Source organism: Carica papaya, chromosome 3, assembly GCF_054855325.1.
Source record: "Carica papaya isolate Zhongbai chromosome 3, ASM5485532v1, whole genome shotgun sequence".
NCBI classification, from domain to species: domain Eukaryota; kingdom Viridiplantae; phylum Streptophyta; class Magnoliopsida; order Brassicales; family Caricaceae; genus Carica; species Carica papaya.
Genome location: NC_142311.1, coordinates 8,206,699 through 8,231,282, shown reverse-complemented (window position 1 = coordinate 8,231,282; position 24,584 = coordinate 8,206,699). Strand labels below are relative to the sequence as shown.

Sequence of the window (24,584 nt, the reverse complement as noted above, 5' to 3'; positions counted from 1 at the left end):
AAGATTCTCATGAATGAAACAGTGACACTTCCACGACTTTCGCTAGCCAGCCAACCACTTAACATAGATAGGGCACAGAGTAAATCTCACACAAACAATACATGACATATCAACCGAAGCTTATGCACTGAACAACTAGTTATTTACTTGTTTTCTCTTTAATGTCCTGTAGATAAATACGTATAAAGAAGCAAAAAGATCAAAAAGAAAATTGCTATGGGAGTCAAAAGGTTGAAGGCAGATATAATTTGCATTTGATAAGAATTTCTCTTTGGCACTAAAATTAGATATGATACAGTTGATAAAATGTGTGTTGATTACAGACTATTGCAGCATCAGTAGGAGATACAAATTGCCTAGGCTCTCTCTGGCCATACTCTGTAGGTGTACCCAAAAGCCGAATATGGATGGGTTCTTTCACCAACCTGAAACAAAATCCAGATGTGTGATTATAGAGATGGGATAACACCAGCTGAATTCATAACCATGTCAATTATGCTACAGACAATCATTTAAATGCAACAAATTGATGGTGAATCAGAGTGAAATACAGGGCATAGAAATGGAAGCACAAGAGATTGTGAAATTCACAGCCTAATTTATTTGATGGGAAATTTATAAAAATTTACAGATTTAAATGATAGACTGATAAATGCTGCACAAGGAAAAGACCCTCGTGCTTTCAATTAACAATTTTCTTCCCAACTCCACCTAAAAATTGTCAGAATTTAGAATTTGGAGCAAGTCAATTACCAAAATTGACTTGGACAAGGTCATGGATATGTGACATGAACACGAAATACAAAATTTCCTCTATGCTGGGGGAAGTGGCCGCCGGCAAGTTGGGCATTCCATCTTTATATCCATCCACCTTTGTAAACAACCAGAATGGAAGAAATGATCGCAAGGTGTAACCTGTTATGAAGCGACAAATTAGATTGAATTTAGGTTTTAAGAAAAAAGCAACATTACAGGATACAAATGTACCATGCAATCATTAGATCGCTGTGTGATATCGATGGCTGTCATGCAAATGACACAATCTGTAGCATGATCTGTATCCTGATCAAACCTTCTATAGTAGCTGTATTTCTCAGGCAAGATCTGCATACCATAAAACCAGAATAAGGTGCCAACCAAAAGTAACATCATGGAGCTTGGGGCATAGTAAGAAGACTAACTGAAATAATGCAATTCACATCCATATGAAAGAGTAAATAAATTGGCACTTTATTGATGTAAATTGCACAGTTGAATAAGAGAATCAACTAAAGTAGGCGTGATACACAACATAACTTAAAATCATGGAAAATGAAGCAAGTCCAAGAAATTGAAAGGTCAAGGTTTGGTAGACATGAGAATTTGCTTTTGTCATATGCTTTTAATACCTGTTCCAGGAACCAAATTACAATCTGATTCTGAATTAAAAATGTGAGAACTTCGAAAGTATCTATGGAGCCAAATTACAATCTGATTCTGAACTAAAATAGTGAGAACTATGAAAATATCTATATTTTCTGTATGAGAAGTCATTCCCTTGTCTGCATGATGTGTAACATTGCACAAAAGGCTGAAATAAAATTTTCCCTCCTTGTCTTCAACGAGATGCAGCTATACTCATGAATTTCTGAATCTACTATGTAAGTTTGTCCAAGGAACAGATAAACAAGATCATGGTAGTACATGGTTATGAAAAACTGAGCATTTTCCTCATATTAAGAAATATTTCAAGATTACCAAAAAAGCCAATTAGAAAAACTATGACAAGAATTTTAAAAAATTTATCCAATGAGATCTAAACTGCTCCTTACTCTAGACTACGTAAGTCTGTACAAGGGACAGGTAAAAAAGATCATGGAAGTACATTGTTATGAAAGATTGAACATTTTTATCATATTAACAAGTATAACACGATGAGCAAAAAAGCCAATAGGAAAACTATGATAAGAGTTGAAAAAATTTATTCAATGAGATGTAAACTGCTCCTTACACTAGATTAAAGGCTCTTGAACGTAAAGAAGTTAACAAAGCTTGTCATGCAATCTTTAGTATGTGCATGTGTTTTATCACTGCTTACTAAAAACAGTTAAAAAAAAGATGAAGAAAATAATAGGATATTTACTATACCTGACGAGGAATGAACCACCGAGACCCAAGATAATGCTGAAGAAGAAGAATAGACGCCTGAAGTCCGATAAATACACCCAGACAGACACACCAACCATTGTCAGGTTCAATGCGCATGAAGTTATTAGGGCATCCAAATATATACAATGGGATTGCAAGTCGTGTAACAGACATCCCTAAGATGTAATAAGGATGCAAAGGTTTTCTTGAGTCACGAATGACGTTGGTGATTATTTGAGGTATCCAGAATGAGTACATAAGAAGAAGAATAGGTCGCAGATAGTTATGAAACTCGTACATGAACAGAATGCCTCCCAAAAGGATTCCATCTGCAAACCATGATCATGCTGATGTTAACCTTAAAATTTCAAATACAGTAACAATAATCAAGACCCACATGAAAGTACACATGGTTTTCCTCTTTTCTCAATGGCAAGAAAAAGTAGAAGTTAATAAACATAAGTTAAATAACCTTTAAGTTGTAACTGCAAACATATATATAGTTAATTTTTCAGTTAGACAGCCTTATAATCATCAAATTATGCCATGGATGTGCGTGCATGGGAGGAAGAGGGGGGGGGGGGGGGGGGGGGAGCTTCCGTGCATGCTAGCATCACTCATAATTTTCATCCATGTCAACTGAGGAACACCCAAATATTAAAGAAAAATACTACTCACAGAAACGGCTATATAGAAATGACAGCTCGCGTCTCATTGTTTCCCAACCCTCGCCATTATTCATCGGTCTACTCGCCTTCCATATAGCTAGAAGATATCTCATCTCAAAAATTGAGAAGACTACAAACTTGAAAAATGCAGCCGTTGCAAAAGCATTAAATAAGGATTCTGCATCAGAAAACATCACCACTTATTATACCAAGATATACTAACGGATTTCATGAGAACAATGTTTACTATACCAAGTACAGGCATGCAATGGTATGAACATAATACTGCTCCACAAAAACAGAGGACAGAAGCTACAACTGTTTCTATGTTCTGCAAATAATGGGGAGGAAGAAAATAATTTTTTTTGTTGAAATAAAAAGTGTATAATTGAATCACTATGAGCACCAAAAGGTGCAAAACATGTACAGTTATTTACAGCTCAGTCCTCCATACAAAACATAACTATGAGAGTTTCAAAAAATACTCGAGGATGACCCGAAAGCAAAAATTTAAGGGTCCTAAGCCATCTGTTTTTCAGTATATCAAAACCCTTTGTATCATCCAGACCTTCAAAAGCTCTTCTATTCCTATCTTTCCATACAGTCCATATGAGAGTGAGAGGAATAATATCAGCAAAGATGCAACTGTCCCTACGACACTCCCACACCCATAACTCTTCCTTAACAGTGCCTGACATTACCCAGCTAATCCCCAAACATTTGTAGACCATGCTCCACAATGGATAAACAACTGGAAACTGCAATAAGAGGTGTCTGCAGCTCTCCTCGGTTCTGTTTACAAAGGTAGCAAGCATTAACCAAAACTAAACCCCTTCTCCTGAGTTTATCAATTGTCAAAATGCACTCCCTGCTAGATTCACATTATAATGCATTCACGTATCAGTGCCATTCACATTATAATGCATAAATATCCATTTTGAGATCCTATGTTTCCAGGTTTAAGAAAAGCTTGGCTGGGTGGAAGTACATTTCATTGTCCAAATATGCGCGGTTAACTCTCATCAAAACCACATTACTAAATCTGCCAATAAATTACCTCTCTCTTTTTTGTATCCCAGCTACCATTGCCAGCATGTTGAATTCCATCAGATATCAGTTCTTGTGGGATATTACTGATGACCAGTGTCAATTACATTTGGTAGTTGAGGACTCAATTAAGAAAACACCCAGGGATGGGGAGTCTTTGCTCTTGGGTGAGGTTCTTGGTTAACAAGGCACTTCTCAAAAAAAAAACTGCTTTGGAAATAATGGGTAGTAGCAGACATCTATAAGAGAAGGTGATAAAACAGGCTTGTTGAGAGCGGGAGGACTTCTAGGGCAGAAAGGTGGCTGGCCTTATAGCTGCATTCAGTTTAAGGTGGCATCAACTCAACGGTAAGGAGTGGAAGGTTAATATGGTCTTCTCTTCACAACCATTCGGGAACATAGAGAATCCTGTGAGTCAAAGGATGCTCATGTCAGACAGTGGTTTCCTATTGTATCCAACAAGGTAATATGGTATTAGAAGTTTACCAGAATCCTAATGTCTGGAAGGTGGATAACTGGCTAATATTCACCATTATCCAGTTTCATCTATTTTGCACCTGAGGCTGCTGATCAGCTGGTTTGGTAGCTGTCTACCAACTTTTTCTGTAAAGTCATATTTCCTTCACTTTGAACCAGAAGCTGCTCATGGTGATTTCCTTTGAAACAAATTTGGAAAATGAGTGTGCCTTATCCATATTGTGTCCTTTGCCTAGGAGGCAGCTTGGAAAAGGATTCTCTCTCATCTTTTTTTTTTTCTTGGACTTGCTTAATGGCTACTGCCCTTGCTGGATACCTGGGGAAGTTGGGGAAGGATCCTACAATCTCAGGAAAGGAAGAAGAGCTGGCCCTTATACAAAGAGACAGCCGGGTCTCCTGGCTACGTGTTATTGCAGTGCTCCCTGTTCCATAAGATGGGATGTATTTCTTCGAGTTCCTCAAGTTGAAATGGGTTATTGGAAGCTCTATGGCTAGTGAACTCTTAGTGTTAAGGGCAGGACATACGAGGGCTTTTTTTGGGTTTCGTTTGCCTTTTGGTAGGATTAGGGATCTTTGGCACCAGATAGTCAGTCTTTATGTTTAAGGATCATTCCCTTCTAAGGAGGACCTTAGGGACTGGCTAATACGTTGACTAATATGTAACCCATTCTTTTGTATATGGGTGACACCATCTTAGTGCTCTGTTAACATACTTTTTTGTAAGATATTATGCATGCAGATCAACATATACTTCAAATAAATTTTTCTAGTTTTGCTAGCAGACAAATTTTTTATTAAAGTAAAACACAAATTTAAGTAATGAATTATATCACTATGGGTGGGATGATTTTGGGCAAGTTATTGATGTACTAACTGATTTGTAAATAGTTTTGTACATGGGTTGCACCCCCTTGGTGCCATATATATAATATACACGCTATTTTTATCTCAAAAAGAAAAAAATCACTAGAATGAACCCTTCTTAGCAATGAGATGTTATGTTAATAGTTCATCAAGGAGTCAATATTTGGAAAAACTTTTTTTTTTGAGATATAAGTGTAAAGTGTATTAAAAGAGGCACCAAGGGATGCCGCCCATGTACAAAAGAAACCAGTAATATTTGGAAAAACTTATCCACTTTGAAGGGAATGAAATATAAAAGGTTAGCAGGGGAAAGGAAATTGAGCCTCAGTTAAGTCATCACGGATATAGGGCATTCTAGTTGCTAAGATCTTAATCTCATATCAGTTATATTGTTTTTATGTAAAATTATAGAGGGAGCTCTTATACCTGCATAAATAAAATACCCCTTACTCATGCAATTATTTGAATAATCAATTTTTAGATGGCTGCCCCTTGTTAATCACATGATAACCATTACAAAGATACAACATCAACTATAAAATTCTCAAGGGATGTGAACTGGCACATTGGCGTTTAGTTATACTTACCAACTAATATCCCTGCCGTCAAATGTAAGAGGCAAAGATAAGCATCCATGATAGCCTGTTGCCCAACCATTATGATTGAAACTTTCGCAGCACCCTGATACAAGTAAAATTGAGAGGTAATTTAGTTAAATGATACCATAAACAATTAAGAATTTTCACCTAAATATAAGTATGGAAAGAATATTACAGATTGGGTATTGCTATGCTCCATTTGGCGAATTAACAAAAGAACTTGAAGGAAAGAGACCTGATTCACGCTTGTTAAAGAATCCAGATCCAGATAAACTAACAATTTGATTAAGTAGCAGAGTGATGATTCCACAAAAAGCAGAGGGATGATATACAAAGGATACAAAGGTGACCATTAACGTATAGTTCACTGCTTTGTTATAGTAGACTTCAATGTTGACAGACGTTGTGTTTAGTAGTAAAGGAGAGAAGCAATCCCCATCATCATCCACTGCAGGACTCTCCATCAGTCCTTCAATGTGATAACGATCATGATCTCCATCTACAGGAAGATAATGATTAGGTGATATCCCAAATATATTCATGCTTGATCTTCATACCAATGTATCATATAAAAAATATAGTGTTTGCTATTCACATAGATCAGATATTTTAATTCACCAGCCCTAAAAGGATAAAGCCATGAAATGATTCACACTAGAGAAAACATGTCCATCGTAAACAGATAAACAGAACAAGAAGGTAGAAAAAAATTATTAGGTGATTCATCGTAAGTTTGTTCTACAAAAACAAAGTAGAAAAATAATCTGTTGCATTAGATGATCTAAGCTAACTCATCAGACTAATTTTGTTCCTTACCTTCAAACACAGAAGTGCTGTGTGCCACATAAAACTACATTCTTAATTCCATTAAATATGGAACCTTCTTGTTTGTTAGGCAGCTATGAGGATATTCAGACGCTTGTAAGCCTTGAAAGAAACATCCAGTTCTTCAGCTTATGAAAGCATTAGAGAATTGGCAGTTAGTATTAGCCTAACAGCTGTATGCTCACATCCTAAGAGTGTCAATTATGAAATCTCAGTTCCCATTTCCTGAAAATGATAGTAAGGCAGATCTAAAAGTGGAAATGGCTCTGTACCACACACCAAATGGAAGTTTGCAAGGCAGACATGTAGTTACTTGGAATCTCTGCAATTTATCTCAAAAACCTTTAAAATGCATGCTTATGCATTGTTGCTGTGACACCAGTTGAGTTTTAATTGGCTGCCTTCCCTTTTTCTTTTTTAAAAAAACTCTGATCAAACAGCAGCTCTTTGACTGTTTTCCTCCAAAGCCTTATTGCATCAAAACAACACTTTTTCGAAAAGGCTCCTCTCTTTCTCTATTGTTTTCTTTGATTATTCATTGTCTTCTTCAATTTTCCTTGGTTTGTTTTACTTAACTGTTGTTTATTGCTGCAGATCTCAAGTGGGTTCCTTCATCAGTTAAATTCCCATTTGCAAGATCGGATGTTCACCACGGGCAGCCATAGAGCTTCTCTTGGTGAAGTTAATTTTGATTTTCGTATTCTTTTTATATGCTCTTTAGGATCTTAAAATCTTAGGATCATACAGGCGAACTCCTTATACTTTACCTGTCTTCCCTGACCTATGCTCATTGCTATTTATTTGTTTCTTTTTCTAGTAGTCTATGACAATGGGTAGATCAACATCTTCTACAATGACCAGCTTCCAAAATGAATTAACAAGATAACGCAGATGCCTACAACTGAAATGAAGATTTTCATTTCTACTTCTCTGTGTGATTTTGGGAGGATTAAAAAGCATTCTACATTTTGAAGGGGACCACTTTTGCAGGTGTTGGTCCTTCAGTGGGAGAAATATTAGAATTTTTCAGCAATGCTCCTATTTTGTTAACAAGTTGTGGGACAGGATTTTGTGCTTAGCTTCTCTTTGGACCAAAGGTGCATGATTTCTTTAGGGGGATTCCTTTTTCCATGATTCAGAGGGATTGTGGTATTCCTTGGCTTTGTTTTTTTTTCTCTCATTTGTTTGTTCTCTGTTTGCTTGTCTGGGGAATAGCTTTAATCTCCAAAAATTGAAGATATCAGGCTTTTAGTAATTACATCAATTTTTACATATGGAGAAGAATCTGAGATTTATTTAAAGACCCGGGAATGTTTTAGAAATGAAAGTACAACATGAGAAGGCCTTTTGAAAGAATAAAGGTAGCATCAAGAAAACAACAACAATAAAAAAACCAATACCATTTTGAGTAGACGCAGCTCGTGAAATTTGAGCTGCGATTTCGATATTGCAATGCTTTTCCATCTCATAAATTGGCGCTGCAGTACAATAAAAGAAGAATTAATATGATATGACAGCAACTAAAAGTAATACCCAAGGGAAGTAGAGGAAATTACAATTTTTTCTTCTCCATAGTTTATCTCGTGGAGAATCTTGGAACACCTGAGAGGAAAACACTCCAAGCTGTTTCATGACATAACAACTGTAAGTCAGCGCTTGTATTCCCAATCAGTAGATACTCCATATGATGATAACCAATTATTATTTTTTTGGCATATACCTCAAGCATCCTCAAATATAAATCTTTGTTGTGAGAAGGAGAATTCAGAAAAACAATCAGAAGCATAATGAAAAACTCAAAATTCCAGGTAGGAGAAAAGAAGCAGGCAAGAAAATGTATTAAGATTGTTTCCACATTAAACTTGTCAACAGCTTTAAACTTACATCCATAATTCAACCCCAACCCAAGAGAGTAGGAAATATCAGTTTGTCCCTATGAAGTTAGCTTTTATGTTATATCTATGTAAAATCAATCAAAACAAAAAGAAAATATTTTGTTAAAACTAATTAAAATATATTCCGGAGAAATATCTGATGAAACATCAGACAAAAGGCTTAAATTAATTATCTGAAGTCTAAATAAAACCAACCAATCACCGTCTCTCTGCTCTGGATGGAAAACGCATGCAAAGATATATATTGGTACTTTTTAACCGAACAACATTGAGAAACATAAGACAATTAAAACATGCGTAGAATATCATCCTTGAAGAATATATATGCTACTGTGATAACATCACTTGCAAGTAGATCATAGACCAATAGGATCTTTATTTTTTATAAGAAGATCAATAGAAAATATTACCAAATGATATGGATTTGATAAGATATAATCATCTTCCTGGCTCAACTCTCCATCTTTTCCACTGCAATAATAAATGAAAGTAGGACATTAGAGTTGAAAGGAAACTAGAAAACCAGCTCTACAAGAGATATTTGAATGAAACAGCTCAAAAAAGGAGATCATGAATACATTAAATTAGAATGCAAAAATGGTCAAGCATCTTTAGAGTTTGCAAATTCGCCCTCCAGAAAAGCACCCCCCATCACTTAGGAATGCAGAAATTGAAATTTTAAGGTAATAATGGAGCTTGAAACTAGGGAGTACACTGAAGTTAACATGGGGACGTGAAATTACGATGTGTCATATTGGCTTAACTTAGGGATCACACTCAACGATGAAAAATGAAATAAAAAATTACTATCAATTGAAAAGTGCCCCCTTCCATCACTTAGGAATGCAGAAATTGAAATTTTAAGGTAATAATGAAACTTGAACTAGGAAATAGACTGACATTAACATGGGGACATAAAATTACAATGTATCATATTGGCATAACTTAGGGATTGCACTCAATGGTGAAAAACAAAACCAAAAATGACTATCAATTGGATTCCATCTCATTCACAAAGATGCAAACTGTTCATGTAGTCCTCTAAACTAATGAAGTTTCTTGAGTAACAAAGCCTCTTGCTGAGCAAAAACTTAACAGAAATGGAGCTATCTTGGTGACACAATACTAAAAACAATATGTGGCCAATCATAACATGCGTAAATGCACACACATAAAAAGATGTATTATATATTTTACTTCCTACAGTCATGTTCCCACTCTATAACGACTGGAAGAATCAATGTGATAATTCCAAAGCTAAAGGTTATGGAAGCCAAGTGAAGTATCCAAAAAGCAATCCAGTTAACTGAAGAAATTTCTAGTGGATGCAATTGGTGTTCATGATCTAGAACTATGTACATACCAGTTTGGATGAGTAAGTCATCCTTCGAGAAGCAATAAAGCACTCGTAGCAGTTAGGTGACTGAAAAACAGTGCTAATTACGGAACTCCCAATCAAGTATGTGCAGCAAACAAATCCAGGCCTACTCTAAACCAAGTATTTTTTCTTATTTTAGAGAACATCCACCGGAAATTTTTAATATATATCAAAGTAACTTCGCCTATGTGATAATCAAACTTGATAAGATCTGTTTACAGAACAGTAAGAGTTGCCAACATGGTAATTGACTGAGTACTGCAATCCCAAAAAAAAAAAAATTCAGGCATGGTTGGGAGACCACAGAAGAAAGAAGCAAAAGAAAAACTTCACATTCAACACATATCCATTTTAATCCAACCACAGCATACCATCAATGTTGATTAACAAATGGACTGGAACAGTATACCTGTTAGCCACAAGTCGAAGTTGTCTAAAGGGCCATATATACACGCCTTCTACCCTGATTTGTGCACCTCCAACATTGTGCTCATTGTCAAACACATCATGGAAAATAATTACACCCTGTTTTCAGGAAAATGATAGCACAATCAGAATTTTTTTCTTTAATTATCCAGTATTTTTTTCCTTAATAATATTGAGTCCCATTTATATTGATATGAAAGAAACCATGAAGAAGCCCTGGGCTCCGTCTCAAATTTGAGCAAGCAAGATCACAAGGAAGCCAGCAGCTCAAATCCCTCTTGCTATGCATTTTTGCTATATGGAAAGGAAGAAATAGAACAATTTTTTATGGGCTGTTCTCCTTTTTATAGGGTAAGGAACCTCTTCACCATTTGTATTTTGTTTAAGGGGCCACTCAACAATGGGAAAGACTTGGAAGCTTTAATAGGCATCTTGACTAATTGTACTTTGTAAATCTTTTGTAAGGGGGGTAGGACCCTTTTGTTGCCTTGTAAGTGAATTGTCTTTTCCTTTTTTTCTTCAGAAAAAGGAAAACTATGAAGAAGCCCAATTTACTGATGCAAATGCAATGTTCGTAAAGCTCTATTTCTTCAAGCAATAAATATATAAAATAAAGGAAGGAAGAAGCTGTGAGAATAGCTAAGTACTCTGCATAATATAGTGAAACAGAAGTTACATATGAACTTTCTGTAACCTGGAATCTTCAGTCCAATACACGTTTCCATCAACAAGATTGATTTTCTTGATTTACTCATTGATTAGAAGATATCTTTACCATATTAACTAAAAAGTATGTGCTAGTAATGGATAATGTTTCCTGAAAGTTCAACCAACTTACCTGAACATAATGTACACCGGTTATTTTTGTTGGCGTGCTAACTAGTTCGATGATGGAGTTACCATTTGACTTCCTGAAATCTGGAAACCTGGAGGAGCTGTTTGTTGAATCTAGAAATTTCCAAATCCCTGCATATTATATGTCCAGATGGTCATATAATCATGTCACAACAAGAAATAAACTTGTTAAGGCTATGTTTGATGCAATGAACTCATGGTACCAGTCACTATTCTAAGGTTTTCACGATAATGCCAATCGCTCCAGCAACTTTTACCTATCTTTTTATTTTGATTAAAAGTGTCATTTTGATTGCTAATATACATTTTTTTACAGGAAAAAAAGATAATACTAAGAGGGAGAGAGATAAAACACGGATAAGGTAACCACTCTAAAGAGGAGAAACAAAAACAGACATCACAGAAAATAGGGAAAAGTTGCTGATCTTAGCATAGAACAGTCTCCAACTCTTTTGCAGGATAGATGAAGGCAATCTCTGAAAACAACTATGTGCCTTCACCAATTTGTTTTTGAGATAAAAAGAACGTGTATTAAGTGTAAGGCACTAAGGGAGTGTCACCTTAGAACATCAATAACCTTCCCACCCATCAAACGCTCATTGTTTTTCTCTTTTCGCACCACCCAAAAAATAGTTAAAGGTATAAGCTCTACAATTTTTGATTTCTTACAAATCTCATTCCACCGCCTAAAGTTCATCCCTAACCGTACCTGCAATCACCCAATTGATACCTAGAAGTCTATAAACCAAAGTCCAAATATGATAAGCCACCGGGCACCACAAAAGGATATGATTACAAGATTCTACGTGGCTCCGCCAATAACATTCTGCACCAAATATGGTGAGAACGATAACACAATCATTAAAAATTCTGACATTATGTTCCAGATGCAAAACCCATCATCCAGCAAAGAGCGACCCTCTCCATGACATTCTGTGCTCTTTATTCTTCATACAACCCAGATAGGCAGAAAAAAAAAATTTCAATATTGGGAGCCGTACCAAACAGTCCCCAAAGAATGCAAACAACTTATTCCAAAGCATAGAAGCCACCTTACAGTGCAAGAACAAGTGGCTATTATTCTTTGAAGCCCCTATAGCACTTTACTCAAATCTCTAGAAAAATAGCTCTACTTGGATGCCATTTTTTAAGAACGTAATTAGTGTTAGTCCTATTAAGCACCACAATCCAGATAAAGACCTTAACTTTTGAGCAAAACTTCACCTTCTAAAGAGAATTATTAGGAACCAAATAACAACCATTCAGGTGAAAAGTCAAGAAGGTGAATTACAAGAGAAAGAATCTAAGGATCCTAGGGACCAAGTTCTCATATCAGAAGTAGGTGAAGGATGAATAACCAGCAAATTTTAAGGTCATTGAGTTAGGAGTCTCTTTGTCATTTAAGTTTTTAAAAAATGAAGGTTCCAAGTAAAATGAGAACCTTGTTAAATACTAAGGAGGCAAGAGAATGGTTATGACATGAGGAGAGTCTATAAATGCAAGGAATGGCAAGAGAGGACCCTCACAACCAAGTCTCCTCCTAAAGTAAGAACCTGTGAGCATGTCAGTAAAAAATCTTCAGCCTTATTATTTTGTATTGGTTGCAGTCTAGTCCAATGAGCAAAGGAATATCACCTTTTTCAACAGAAATGCCAACGTGTCATCATAAGGAGCACATACAAAATGAAAACCGAAAATTGACCTTGTTAGTTGTGCATGTGCTTCTCATATGATCTTTATAAAGAAGAAAGAAAAAAAAAAGCTGAGGAGCAAGATGAACATGAAACAAGAGAAGGGAATTTTAAAGTGCTGAGAGTTTGTTATTATAAAGGAAAATTCAAAATAAGAATATTACCAAGAGCAGAATCATCACAAAATTCCTCACTTTAATTTTCGTCTTCCTGTTTCTGCAAGATTCTCACTCCACCCTCATTCCTCATTTGTATGTCTTGCCTCTCCTTCTAATTCTTAATTTTACTAGATGCTTATCGAAAGCATAGAGAATATATGAGATATCAGGAATTTTTTTGAAAAAGAAAAAGAATGAAAGAAAGAAAAAGGAAAATAAATTTCCAACCAAATACAGTGTTTTTGCAAATAAAAAGATAAGAAAAGATTGAAAGTGAATAAGAAAATAGGTAGAGGAACGGGAAGGAGCTACTTTCTGGCTTAATTTTTGATGCACCTAAAGCAAGGAGATTATAACTTTATATCAAGCAAGTCCACTTATAACTGGAAATGTGATTCAATTCTTCCATTTGACCATCCTCCATGTTCCTTATGGAAAGAATTAAATTTCTTGCAATCGATGATGCAGAGGATGAATTTATTATTAAATTCTTTTTGACAAAAAAATTAAATTTAGTAAGGAATAGATAACATTTACAATATTTTCCTCTGGTAGAGGTGAAAGTTAATTTGTGTGGTGTAATTGTCTGGTGTAACGATTACCAATTGGTGAATTTAAAGAACTTTAACAATGTTCATTTCCTATCCTATGTGTGAAAGAAAAAACTCATGTATTACAATCTTGACGAACATTGTGAATAGAAAAGTTGTCTTCCTTTTATGATGAGAAAGAAAGAACTGACCTCATGTATTAAAAATTAATGTTACAAGCACATGAAAAAAGAATGTGCAGCAAACTAATGTAAGAAGCATTGAACAATAACTGGATCATTCAAAATCATAATATCTCACACACCTCGGTAAGTTCCTGTTATGTTCCACGGAGAAAATGGTCCCAATTCATTTTCATCCTTTCTAACAAATAGCCACTGCAAACATGAAAACAAATAACAAGAAACAGAAAAAGGTTACAATAGATCTGATTTTTCTCATTAAACCAAACTCTTTAATTATGATACAACAAAGGTACCAATTTTCCATTAGATGATTTGAAGAACAACAGAAACATATAGATTGACAGACTCCAGTATTAAGGAAATATAGACTAAATAAGTGGATTCAATTCATTTTTTTTTTCCACAATATGGATAAAAATAAAGAGAATGAGATAACATAAAGCAATTTTCCAAAAAAAGGTTGCCAATGATATCGTCTTGTTGCTAAGGACTTGAATACTAGAATTTTATACAACATGATGCTTCAGTTTAACAATTACCCATCATAATTTTTAAGAATGCAGGATATATGTTTCTCAAATGATAAATAAAGTCATCTACAAAGAGAGTTACATGTGAAATAAAAAAAAGATGGCCAGGGCAGCCGTCCCTTCTTTCTGTTCTTAACAAGGTACATAAAAGGTAAAAGCACTGTCAAGATGACTTGTTACCAAAGACATTAGTTCCTTCTGTTTTTTGTCTATAAATAAAGTTTCGGTAGAATCTAGGAGATTTCTGCTTACAACACTAAGTAAACACCTTTTTTTTAAATGAACAAGTATGTATATTAATATGAGCACCAAGGGGGTGCAACCCATATACATTATTTACAACTAAGTAAACACCTTTTGTCTGTCTGTCTCATTTGAGAATTGACCCTCATCACCTGACTTACTAATTGTATCTAACATTCATTTACATATTTCCTTCTAGTTTTGAACAATATCTCCACAGAATTCTCATTATTTTCAGGGAAGATCAATGAGTAACTGTTCCTTTCGACAAGTATACCAGAATTAAAGGTTCCACCTCTAATTATACAAGCAATTTTTATTTTCAAAACTAGAAAATGGAAATGGGAAAAACAGTTCTACGAGTCAGTTCGCCCAGAAACATCATTCAACAAACCATTTCAGTGCTCAAAAACCCCAAAATAAACCCAATTTTACAATGTAATCAAGCCATGCTCAATCTATCAAATGACAACCTATAGTCAAAATTTACAGTATCTACCTGAACATTTCCCCAAGCAATGCCCTACCGGAAAACAAAAAGAAAAATGAAATTATAATGTTGAAGTGAATGTAAATACCAACCTCATCGCCCCATGACCGAGCTCTCTCCCTTATCGGTCTCACACCCGTCACCGGCCAGGAAAGCACGAACCAAACCCATAATCCGAAAACAACCCGGAAGACAAACCCTAATCTCCATCTTTCAAAACACAAAAAACCCAAATTTTGCCTGGTGATCATCTGAAAACCCAATAAACCCATTTGAATTTTTTCCTTTTTCCCTAAAAAATTCAGTTCCAGTTCCCCTCCTCCGGTAAAACACCTTGCTGAAGAAGCTGACGATCTTGAAGAGCACAAGACAGCGACAAACAACCCATTAGAAATAGAGGAGGTTGCTTCAAGCGGAGTCAAACATTAGAACTAACAGACCACTAAAGGATCAGAAACCGGAAAGTGAGAGCTTAACAACTGACTTTGGTGGGCGATTTAAGATTGTCGAGAATTAAAAAAACAAAATCAAACAAACCAACAAGCCGTCACCAGACGACAGTATACCAGAAACCACACATACACAATTCTATATATATATAATCATTACTACAATCTAGATGTATGAATGCGAGTTAGATGTGGAGCAGATTTGGGCTTTCTTCTTTCTGTTGTTGTAAGTTGTGTAGCAGAGGTTGAATTTGATGTTGATTGACTTGTCCATTGGCGTAGGTAAAATGGAGGTCAGACCCATATAGCGTAGTCACTGTACGCTGTTATGGGAGACTTCCTGCGACGCGCTTGCTTGATGGTGGCCTTCACGCTCCAGAGAAATGTATTTACACGTACGACGCAGTAATGATGATATGTTTTCCAACTAATAAAAAAAATCGCGTCATTAATTAAATTATTACTATACGCATCATCACCTATTTTATAATAATATCATTTTAATTATGTTAATTATTTTTTAATTAATAAAAAGATTTTTAATGACACTTATATTATATGTATTACATATTATATATAAATTAAAATTTAAAATTTTTACTATAAGAGTCTGTTGTGTTCTTCACGTTTTTAATATTTTTGGACTTTACTATAAATGTTATTGTAAATTTAAGGTACTTTCAGAAAATTGAATATTTAATTTTAAAATTTAAAAGCTAAAGACAATAGACCAAATATATAATTAAACCCAATGAGTTCTATTATTATTTAATATTTCTTTCTCTTAAAAAAAAAAGTGAAAGATTCAAATTTGACCATGTGAGAAATGTATTATAATTGATGTGTATTTATTATTTAATTAATAAAATTAATTAATTTTAACTAAAAAGATTAACCATAAATACGTTCATTAAAAACAATATAATAACTAAAATAAAGAATTGACAGAAAAGTAAACCAATTATAACGTTAAGTGAAAAAGCCCATTCCCAACGTCAATAAAAGTGCATAAATGTAAATAATGGAAAAGTAAAGGGCTTTTTAGTCAATTCATAAATTTGATCGAGAACAGTCTCTAAAACGGCTTCGTATTCGTGCGTTTTCTTCCTTTTTTCCCTCTTTAAAACTTCGCCGCCCAGTTCTGTCTGGTAATCACTTGTTACTGATCACTAAAAGCAATTTCCTTTTTTTTTTTTTTTGTTTTCTTTGGTTAATCAATGAAGCAAATGGAGGCGGCGGCGAAGGGGATGGTGACGTCTCTGTCGTCTCTGTTCCCGGCAGAGGACGCGCAAAAGGCTGCAAAGCGCGTGGAGGAGAAAATCGAAGAGCAGCGGCATGAGATGGATCGTTTGAAGCAGTTTATCACTGATAACACCAACCTCGTCAACCTCGTGCAAAAGCTCCCGGAGAAGCTCCACCACGATATCATGGTGACTATATACGAGCAGATGTGCATGTAGTCGTACTTATTATTTATTGGATTCTCTTTTTTTTATTATTTGTTTTTTTTTTTTGTTCTTGTTTCCGTAGGTTCCATTTGGGAAAGCAGCGTTTTTCCCTGGTCGTTTGATACATACCAATGAATTTCTGGTATTACTTCCATTATCACTTTTATATGAGTTATCACTTTTATATGAGTCCTACTTTTGTTTTCTTTTTGTGGGAGCTAATTGTTAATCCAGTTTTAATCCGTTCTGTAAAATATGAGATTAGTGGGAAAAGTATGGGCTTTCGGCTTGCTTTTGCTTAATTTGAGCTACATAACGGTAACGGAAGGCTTAAATTTTTTTCAGTTTGAACTATAGACGACGTACCAGTGAGTTGGCGGTGATCATTCTCATTCATTTCAAAAAATTGAGAAAGAAAATTCATTTTCTTTGTGCATATTGATTTTAAAATATTGGTATATTGGTTGACTGTTTTAGTTAATTTGATTGGAATCTGCCTGCTAATAATTGAAAAAGGTGCTATGTGAATGGTGTATTTGACAAGCGTATAGAGGTTCACTACATAGTGTGATATTTAGTATTTGCTTAAGCATCACCATGGTTTTATTTACATGTTTCTTTTCACACTAGAATAATAATACATCTTTCATTTCTGTTCAGATAAAGAGGTTCTTATCAAAATGTTAGGAATTAGAAGCTGTTATTGAATGACCTACCACCCAAGAAATTCATCCGCATCAATGTTCTGATGAATGTTGCTTGTAGGTTCTATTGGGCGAGAGTTACTATGTTGAGAGAACATCTAAACAAACTGTTGAGATTTTGAAAAGAAGAGGAAAGTCGATGGAGTCTCAAGTTGATGATATTAAGGCCATGATTCAAGATCTTAAGGCTGAGGCTTCATTTTTTGATGCTACTGCTTCTGAAGTGACGGTGAGCTTGTCACATTTGTTTTTTGGTGCATCAATAAGATAATATGGTAAGAAATTTGTTAAGGATTTGGCTTGCCCTTGGGAGGCTAAACTAAACTAATATGGTTTGGTCAAGTAAGAGTTAGTTAATCTGATTGTCTAGTTGCTACCAAGAACGATCATGCTAAATTTGTTTTGTACAGAATGACTTGGTTCTTGCTTGGGGATTTTGGTGCAATGAAAACTACCTATGCAGTAAACTTCCCAATATGTCGTGGCAAGTGTGATCTTACTACTGAGAGCTAAATATTCCACTATGAAGTTTGGCTAGTTTTCTGTCAGAAAGAGAGAAGAAACGAACTGATAAATTTACCAAAGAGCAGGCTTTAGCTCATTTAAATTGGAGATGTATGCCCTCGAGGCAATTGCTAAACTAGGATCAGACAATATTTTGAAGTGTATGCATGGTATATCATTTCTTCATCATCATTAATTTAGGATCTTTGAAGTGACTGGTTGATATACCCAACTTTGGAGTTCCACCTAGTATTTAATGTCCATGATTTTGCAGTCCTCAATTTTAGATGGTGTTTCTGATCCACGTTGTAATTGGGTAAAATTCCGACCATTGAGATTTCTCTTTATTAAAAACTTGATTGTTATTTTCTAGGTAGAAAGGTTGATTGTTTGCTCTGCTTAGAATTAGCTTATAAGGTCTTCAATTTATGTTTTGGTAATCTAATAGGGTGGTTGCTTTTATGTGCTTGTAAGTGATTTAATGAAGGAAAGAATAAACACCTAGACTTTCACCTTTCCCATATTGGCTAAGGTACTTATTTTCTTAATATGATAATTTGCTATTTTACCTTTTCAAACCAAAATATAAGAAATGCTTATTTTACAATAAGAATATTCCTAACACATGGCTATTTATTTTCTAAATTGGCACTTGGGTTCTTTAAGCTGATTTCTCTCTGCAACATCTGGACAGAAGTGAAAGAAAACCTAGCATGGCTAAAACAGATTTATGATTTTAGGAAATGCATTTGGCATATCAGTTGGACAAATATTGGATCGAAAATTGAAAGAGTACATGTTAAAATCTTGACAATGGAATTAATAGGATGAACCTGCTCTTACATAGCTCATGTTTGCAAACCAATCTTGAAAATAGACATGCTTTCTCTTTTATTTCTGAAAAAGAAATTGAATTATAATATTGTACGTATATGTTGATTTCCGAAAGTATGGGTCTATCTCTCATCTCTTATTTCGCCCCTTTCTCTTTTGTTATGCTGACAAAGGGATTCAGCAAGGTGATGGATTTTTGGTGTTATTTTGATCTATAAATGAGAGGAATCTCAGTTAGCCCAGATATGGGCCATTATCAAATATGGCTATGGGGCTGCTTTAAAAAAATTTCATCAGGATATGAAAAATTATTTCTGTCCTTTAGATATTTAATTTAATTTTTTATCTAAAAAAATATTTAATTTAATTTAATTGTTTCATCTAATATGGACAACAGGAAGGTCTTGTGGAGATAAGAGAAGATTATGTGGAGGAAAATTCTACTGAAAGAGTATCTGAATCAGGCACGTGCTTGCCTCTTGTTTCTTATCAGTAGCTTGGTATTGAAATTATAGAATTCTTTGGAGTTAGTGAAGAGCGTGGGGGGTATATAATAAAGTTATTTAGTTCTTTTAGTTTTTATCTTTTGTTTCTCTTGATTTAATTGCTACAGTGATTCATAAGTTGGGGGTGTTATAATTTAGAATTGGCATGTTTTAGAAGCACAGCTTTGTAATTTTAGATACGAATACTAAGGTCTTCATTCATTATGTGTTTCCATACTGAAGGAGAGTAATGATTATCTGTAAAGGGCCACAAAAAGAAAAAAGAAGTCACGGCTTTCTTTTGTCAACCTTGTGCTAATTTTTTATAAGAGTTAACCTTGTGTTACTACTGGTCAAACAGAATAACAGTGCATGTAATTTTCTTTTACAGGTTTGCAAAACCATGTTTGCTTGTTCTTCATATTAGAGAGGTTCCCCATAAAATGTGACAAGAATAAGATTATTAGCATTTGTAGTGAAAGAAAAAGTTTTTTCCCGTCTAATTACAGATCTCTTATGATTGACAAAAACAGATTGCAGAGATGATGTTTATTTAAAAAAAAAAAAGAATATTGCAGAGATGGTAGTTTTATGGACATCACTAGGATTTCATTTAGTGTTTTGAGGTGGTAGTTTTAGACAAGCCAAAATTACTGAGCTGCATATAGTTTAGTCAGGCTGTATAGTTGATTTTAGACAAGGTAACTCAATTTTCACAGAAGCAGCTGTAACCTACAAAGGTTATAGGCTGTGATTACTTTAAAAAAAAAAAAAGGCTGTGATTAGTTGCATATCTGCATTATAGAGCATGATCCTTAATTTTCTCTCCATCTTGGAGAGGATATCTTGTTTTTATGTTTTGGTCTGTTCCCTGCTAATGGCGTATTAAGATACTAGCAACAGATTCATTTTTTTTTTATTGACCTGAAATTTTAGTGGCTGACATGTCAATGTTTTCCAGGTGCACTTGTGAAACATGATTCTCGTAATCTTCCTAGGGGTGACAATAACGAAGCCAAAGTTGAAGATGAAGAATTTGCTCGCATGATGTCCAGGCTGGATGAACTCGAGGAAGAAGAACTTGCTGCGGAAAAGGACAACAACGAGATGGCCAGAGATCAAGAAAGTAATGCAATTGAAAGTGAAAGTGGAAGTGAAAATGACGAGAATGAGGAAACTGAAGCTAATTCCAACAAGCTTTTGGATGACAACTCTCCAGACCATAATCCTAGATACTCTGAGGTAATTTTAGGATTATCCTGGTGAATAGTTTATTAGCACAGGTTGTCAATAATTACTGTTGTCAAAGGAACAAACATAAAAGATACTAAAATGAAGATTGATTGGTTATAGTTTTTAACAAGTAAATAATTCTAGTAGCTCATTTCTATACAAACAACTTGGTCAATGACTCCTAGAAATCCAGGTAAGTTTTGATTTATCTTATAACTTGGTTGTTTGAGAACTTATAATATGTTTTGATGTATGCTAGACATGCTTTGAGCATTTGGGTTAAACTAAAAGTAAAGGAAACTTGACCATCATGGTAGTATTTAAGTATGACCTTGCCCTCATAATACAATAAATCTTAATTTTACTTTCCTTGTTAGCTAACATTTATTTTTTATTTTTACTTAACTATATTGCACATCACTTCAATTAAATACTCTTTGAGAATTAGAGATAAGATGTTAGAGAAGATTTTTATTTTATTCAATGTATGCAACTTATTTTTAGTTCAAAATTAAAGAGAAAAAATGAGAGCTTTAGAGAAAAGAAAAGAATGATTGGACCTAAAAATGAAGGTTATTTAGTAATTTTTTACGGAATAGGGAGGCTTTTTTTATTTAAAAAAAAAAAAGGAATAGGGAGGCTTTTTGTTCATAAGGAGGCTATTACATAAATCCTGTATATTATATACACGAAGCTTACAAAAGTGTTGGTTTGGGGGAGGGGAGGAGGGGAAGGGCAATGTCACCCCTTGCTTGCTCTCCATCCCTCTGCCAGTACTTTTAATCAAGAAGTTTACCGTCATTTTCGTTTAATTGGTTTTAGATTGCTTGTTCCATTAATTACAATATTGAAAATCTTAATATTTTGATCATTGCTATTTTACTTTGCCCAAGTGTGTCAATTATTAGAAGGTTCAGCTTACCAGATGAATAACAACAACAAAAGTTTTGTAATCAGTTTAAACATGATAGTAGCATTTTATGTTTCTTCTTTATTATTATTGTTTTTATGACTATTTATCAGCTAGCAGTAAGGAATATGCATTTATTTATTTTCTCCAACAAACTGTTAATTTCCTGCAATTCTAAATTGCAGTGTACAGGACTGATGGTGCTACCTGTTCCAAAAGGTTAGTGCTCTTTGTTATCTATACTGTTCCAGACTCTCTGTCGAAAATTTAGGTTGCTTAGTAAACACTTCAAAATGTCTAGCCTTTAGAGATATCAAATGGTTCTGGACAAGGAAACAGTTCAAGCAACTAATAAATAACAAATCATTGGCATATGAATGCTTTTACTAATCTGAAGCTTTTCCCAAGGGATCTAGTTCTTTAACCAGTTGCATTATTAATATTTTAACAACTTTTGTCTTCTATTATTTGGTGTGTTCAGGATTGTGCATTGGCTGTTGAATCTTTTTGTCATGCATCTAGATTAAATGCTAAAGATTTCAAGGCTATAGATTAATCTTTAAAGAGTCTGATCATTAACTCTATAGAGCTTGCTAAGGTTTGGGAGAGGGTACTTATGTGCAATGGTTTGTCAAAAGGAAATGTATGTGCAATATTCTTTAATTGTTAAAGTTGAGCTTCGAACAAAGTTATGGTTTGTCTGGTTATCATTCAATTCCTAAATCTAATTATCATATTTGTCTTCATATGCATAGAACCAAATTTCTGATGTTTGTGTTATCACCATCCCCACCTTGAATTCGTTTTTGGTAGGATTTCAAGTATTACCTAATTGATTCTTAATTCAAATTTTAATATTAGTGTTATTATGCATTATGAAAAAATATTTTGTCATTTATAATACAAGCACTTCACTTGAATTCTTTGATGGTGAGAATTCAACTTCTACATTCTGATGTTGCAGTTGAATTAACACGATAAGCAATTCAAAGCGGAGATGGCGGTACCTCAAACAGCACAAGTGATGTTCTTCTTATGCATATTAAAAACTAACATGGAAACTGCAACTAGGAATTGAATATGAATTGAGCAATGTATGATTTTCAGAAATTTAAGATTGTTTACATAAAGGCCGGGCTTAATCTATAAATGGCAAAATGCAGTAACTTAAATCCATGGTATCAATATGTCCTTTTAGCTTCAGTGTGGCACAACTTCATGCTTCCCTCGCATGATATGTTTTAAATGAATCACTCTAGAATTGTGTATATTTTTCATAGAGCAAGTCTTCTAATTAATTTATTTTTTGGGTAACATACAAGAAACATGGCTTCTATTTTACTGATCATGTCACTGTATTATAGAAGAACATCATTTACTTGTGAAAAGACAATCAGTCAGATTTTTTTAATATGCTGTTGGAATGGTCATATGACCTGAAAGCTGATTTATTGCAACCCAATTTAATTTCATCTCAATGTTATGTCAATGCTAATTGAAATTGAATTCACTTCTTATCCTACTTAGATGAGGCTTCTCATAGTCAAATTTTGCCACAAAATGTGGAACTGTCGGATCCTCATGCATCTGCAGTTCCTGGACAGAGAGTAAAATTTGAAGCAGAGAGGACATCTGCAATTCCTGAACGGAGAGTAAGATTTGAAGCAGAGAGGGCATCAGCAGTTCCTGAACCTAGAGTAAAATTTGAACTAGAGAGGGCATCAGCAGTTCCTGAGAGGTTAAAAGCAGTGCCTGCATCTAGAGAGGAGGTATTTATGCCTACATGGAACATTTGCAAAAAGCAAGCACACATTTGATACTCTTTCTGTTGTCTGTGTTGATTAGAACATGCTTTTTGTTCTCTCTAGCAACATGATATGCCTTAGAAGCAACCACCAGGGGCATTTGCTGGAATTTTTTTTCCAGCAGGATGTCTCTCTTATTCTTCTATGTGTGCATTTGAGACAAGGCATAAGTATCCTCTTTTTGGCAAAGCAAAGATGCTTATACCCTAAAACATCATTTTGGCAAAGCAAAGATGCTTATACCCTATTGACACCATGACTTGTTTTATAACCCTCTTTGATCTTTCATTTTAATCTTTTTGGCAGGAACCTGTCCCAAAATCAAAATCTGGATTTGACAGTTCTAAGGTACATCTCCAACAGTTGTTGTTATCTTGTCAGTCAAGTGAATTGAGTGTTTTTCTAACAGGCACTTATCCTCTTTTTGTTATACACTGCATACAGGCTTTCACAGGTTCCATCATTGAGCGCAGTCAGAATTTAGAAACAAACGCACAGGGGAAAAATGCAACTTCCTCTCAGCTGGTATGCCTAACATGTGCATCTGTTCAATAACCTATAGCATGGCTGTTTATATCAGTTGCTGATTTCAAATTCAATGATTTTGTCTGTTAGTCATCCGGTGCTCAACCTTCCAAGCCAGTTTCTAGATTCAAGATGCAAAGAAGGTAGTTTTCGATACCTGAATATAGATGACTGTGAAAATCGTGCCTCTTTTATATCCCAAGCGGCGTAGACATAGTGGATCAATGTCAATGAAGCGGTGTTACAAGAGAAGGTTGTCAGCTACCGTCCTCATCTTATAATCATTTTTGGTTTGTAATTTATTGGTAAAATGTAAAAAGATTTAAAAATAGAAGATTGCATCAACCTTTTAAACATCTAATGTGCATTAACATCCGGATGCAGGAAAATATTTTCTCGGTTATTACGGATCTTATGAGAAAATTTCTTTTTGATGCATAAGAACTTCTCAATTGTTTGTATTTAAACTTACATCATTTAAGTTTGTAAGCTCGTACGTGTTCAATTAGGAGATGATGTACATTGTATTAGGATAACTACGATGATAAAATAATTTATTCATAAGAAATCTATGTAAAAATGGAATAAGTCTATATGAAATTTGAAATGTCATCAATTTGTATTTAAGCTTTTTTGGTATGAATTAAAATTTTGTGAAATTTATTTATACATTTATAG

General features: G+C 34.6%; 2 protein-coding genes across 4 annotated transcripts; one reads left to right on the top strand and one right to left on the bottom strand.

The window, feature by feature from the left end:
• Nucleotides 1-231: 231 nt before the first annotated feature.
• Nucleotides 232-15,746, bottom strand: LOC110811966 (RING/U-box superfamily protein). The gene is made up of 15 exons (XM_022038599.2): nt 15,102-15,746; nt 13,866-13,938; nt 11,145-11,272; nt 10,290-10,405; nt 8,913-8,973; nt 8,164-8,230; nt 8,008-8,085; nt 6,124-6,281; nt 5,958-6,017; nt 5,771-5,864; nt 2,806-2,973; nt 2,128-2,456; nt 988-1,104; nt 754-915; nt 232-425 (listed from the first exon to the last, which is right to left on the bottom strand). Exons 1-14 carry the CDS (start codon nt 15,279-15,281, stop codon nt 814-816), a joined length of 1,731 nt encoding a protein of 576 aa, XP_021894291.2. The 5' UTR covers nt 15,282-15,746; the 3' UTR covers nt 232-425; nt 754-813.
• Nucleotides 15,747-16,580: 834 nt separating this feature from the next.
• On the top strand, nt 16,581-24,533 carry LOC110811982 (Prefoldin chaperone subunit family protein). Of its 3 annotated transcripts, none has more exons than XM_088215465.1 (10): nt 16,581-16,888; nt 16,989-17,048; nt 17,672-17,839; nt 19,346-19,412; nt 20,395-20,675; nt 21,762-21,795; nt 23,170-23,345; nt 23,688-23,729; nt 23,826-23,906; nt 23,997-24,533. In XM_088215465.1, exons 1-10 carry the CDS (start codon nt 16,676-16,678, stop codon nt 24,051-24,053), a joined length of 1,179 nt encoding a protein of 392 aa, XP_088071591.1. In that variant the 5' UTR covers nt 16,581-16,675; the 3' UTR covers nt 24,054-24,533. The 3 variants fall into 3 exon arrangements, with proteins under 3 accessions (XP_088071591.1, XP_088071592.1, XP_088071590.1); XM_088215464.1 differs by having other exon boundaries at nt 16,582-16,888; nt 23,104-23,345; XM_088215466.1 differs by lacking the exon at nt 17,672-17,839 and having other exon boundaries at nt 23,104-23,345.
• Nucleotides 24,534-24,584: the final 51 nt, after the last annotated feature.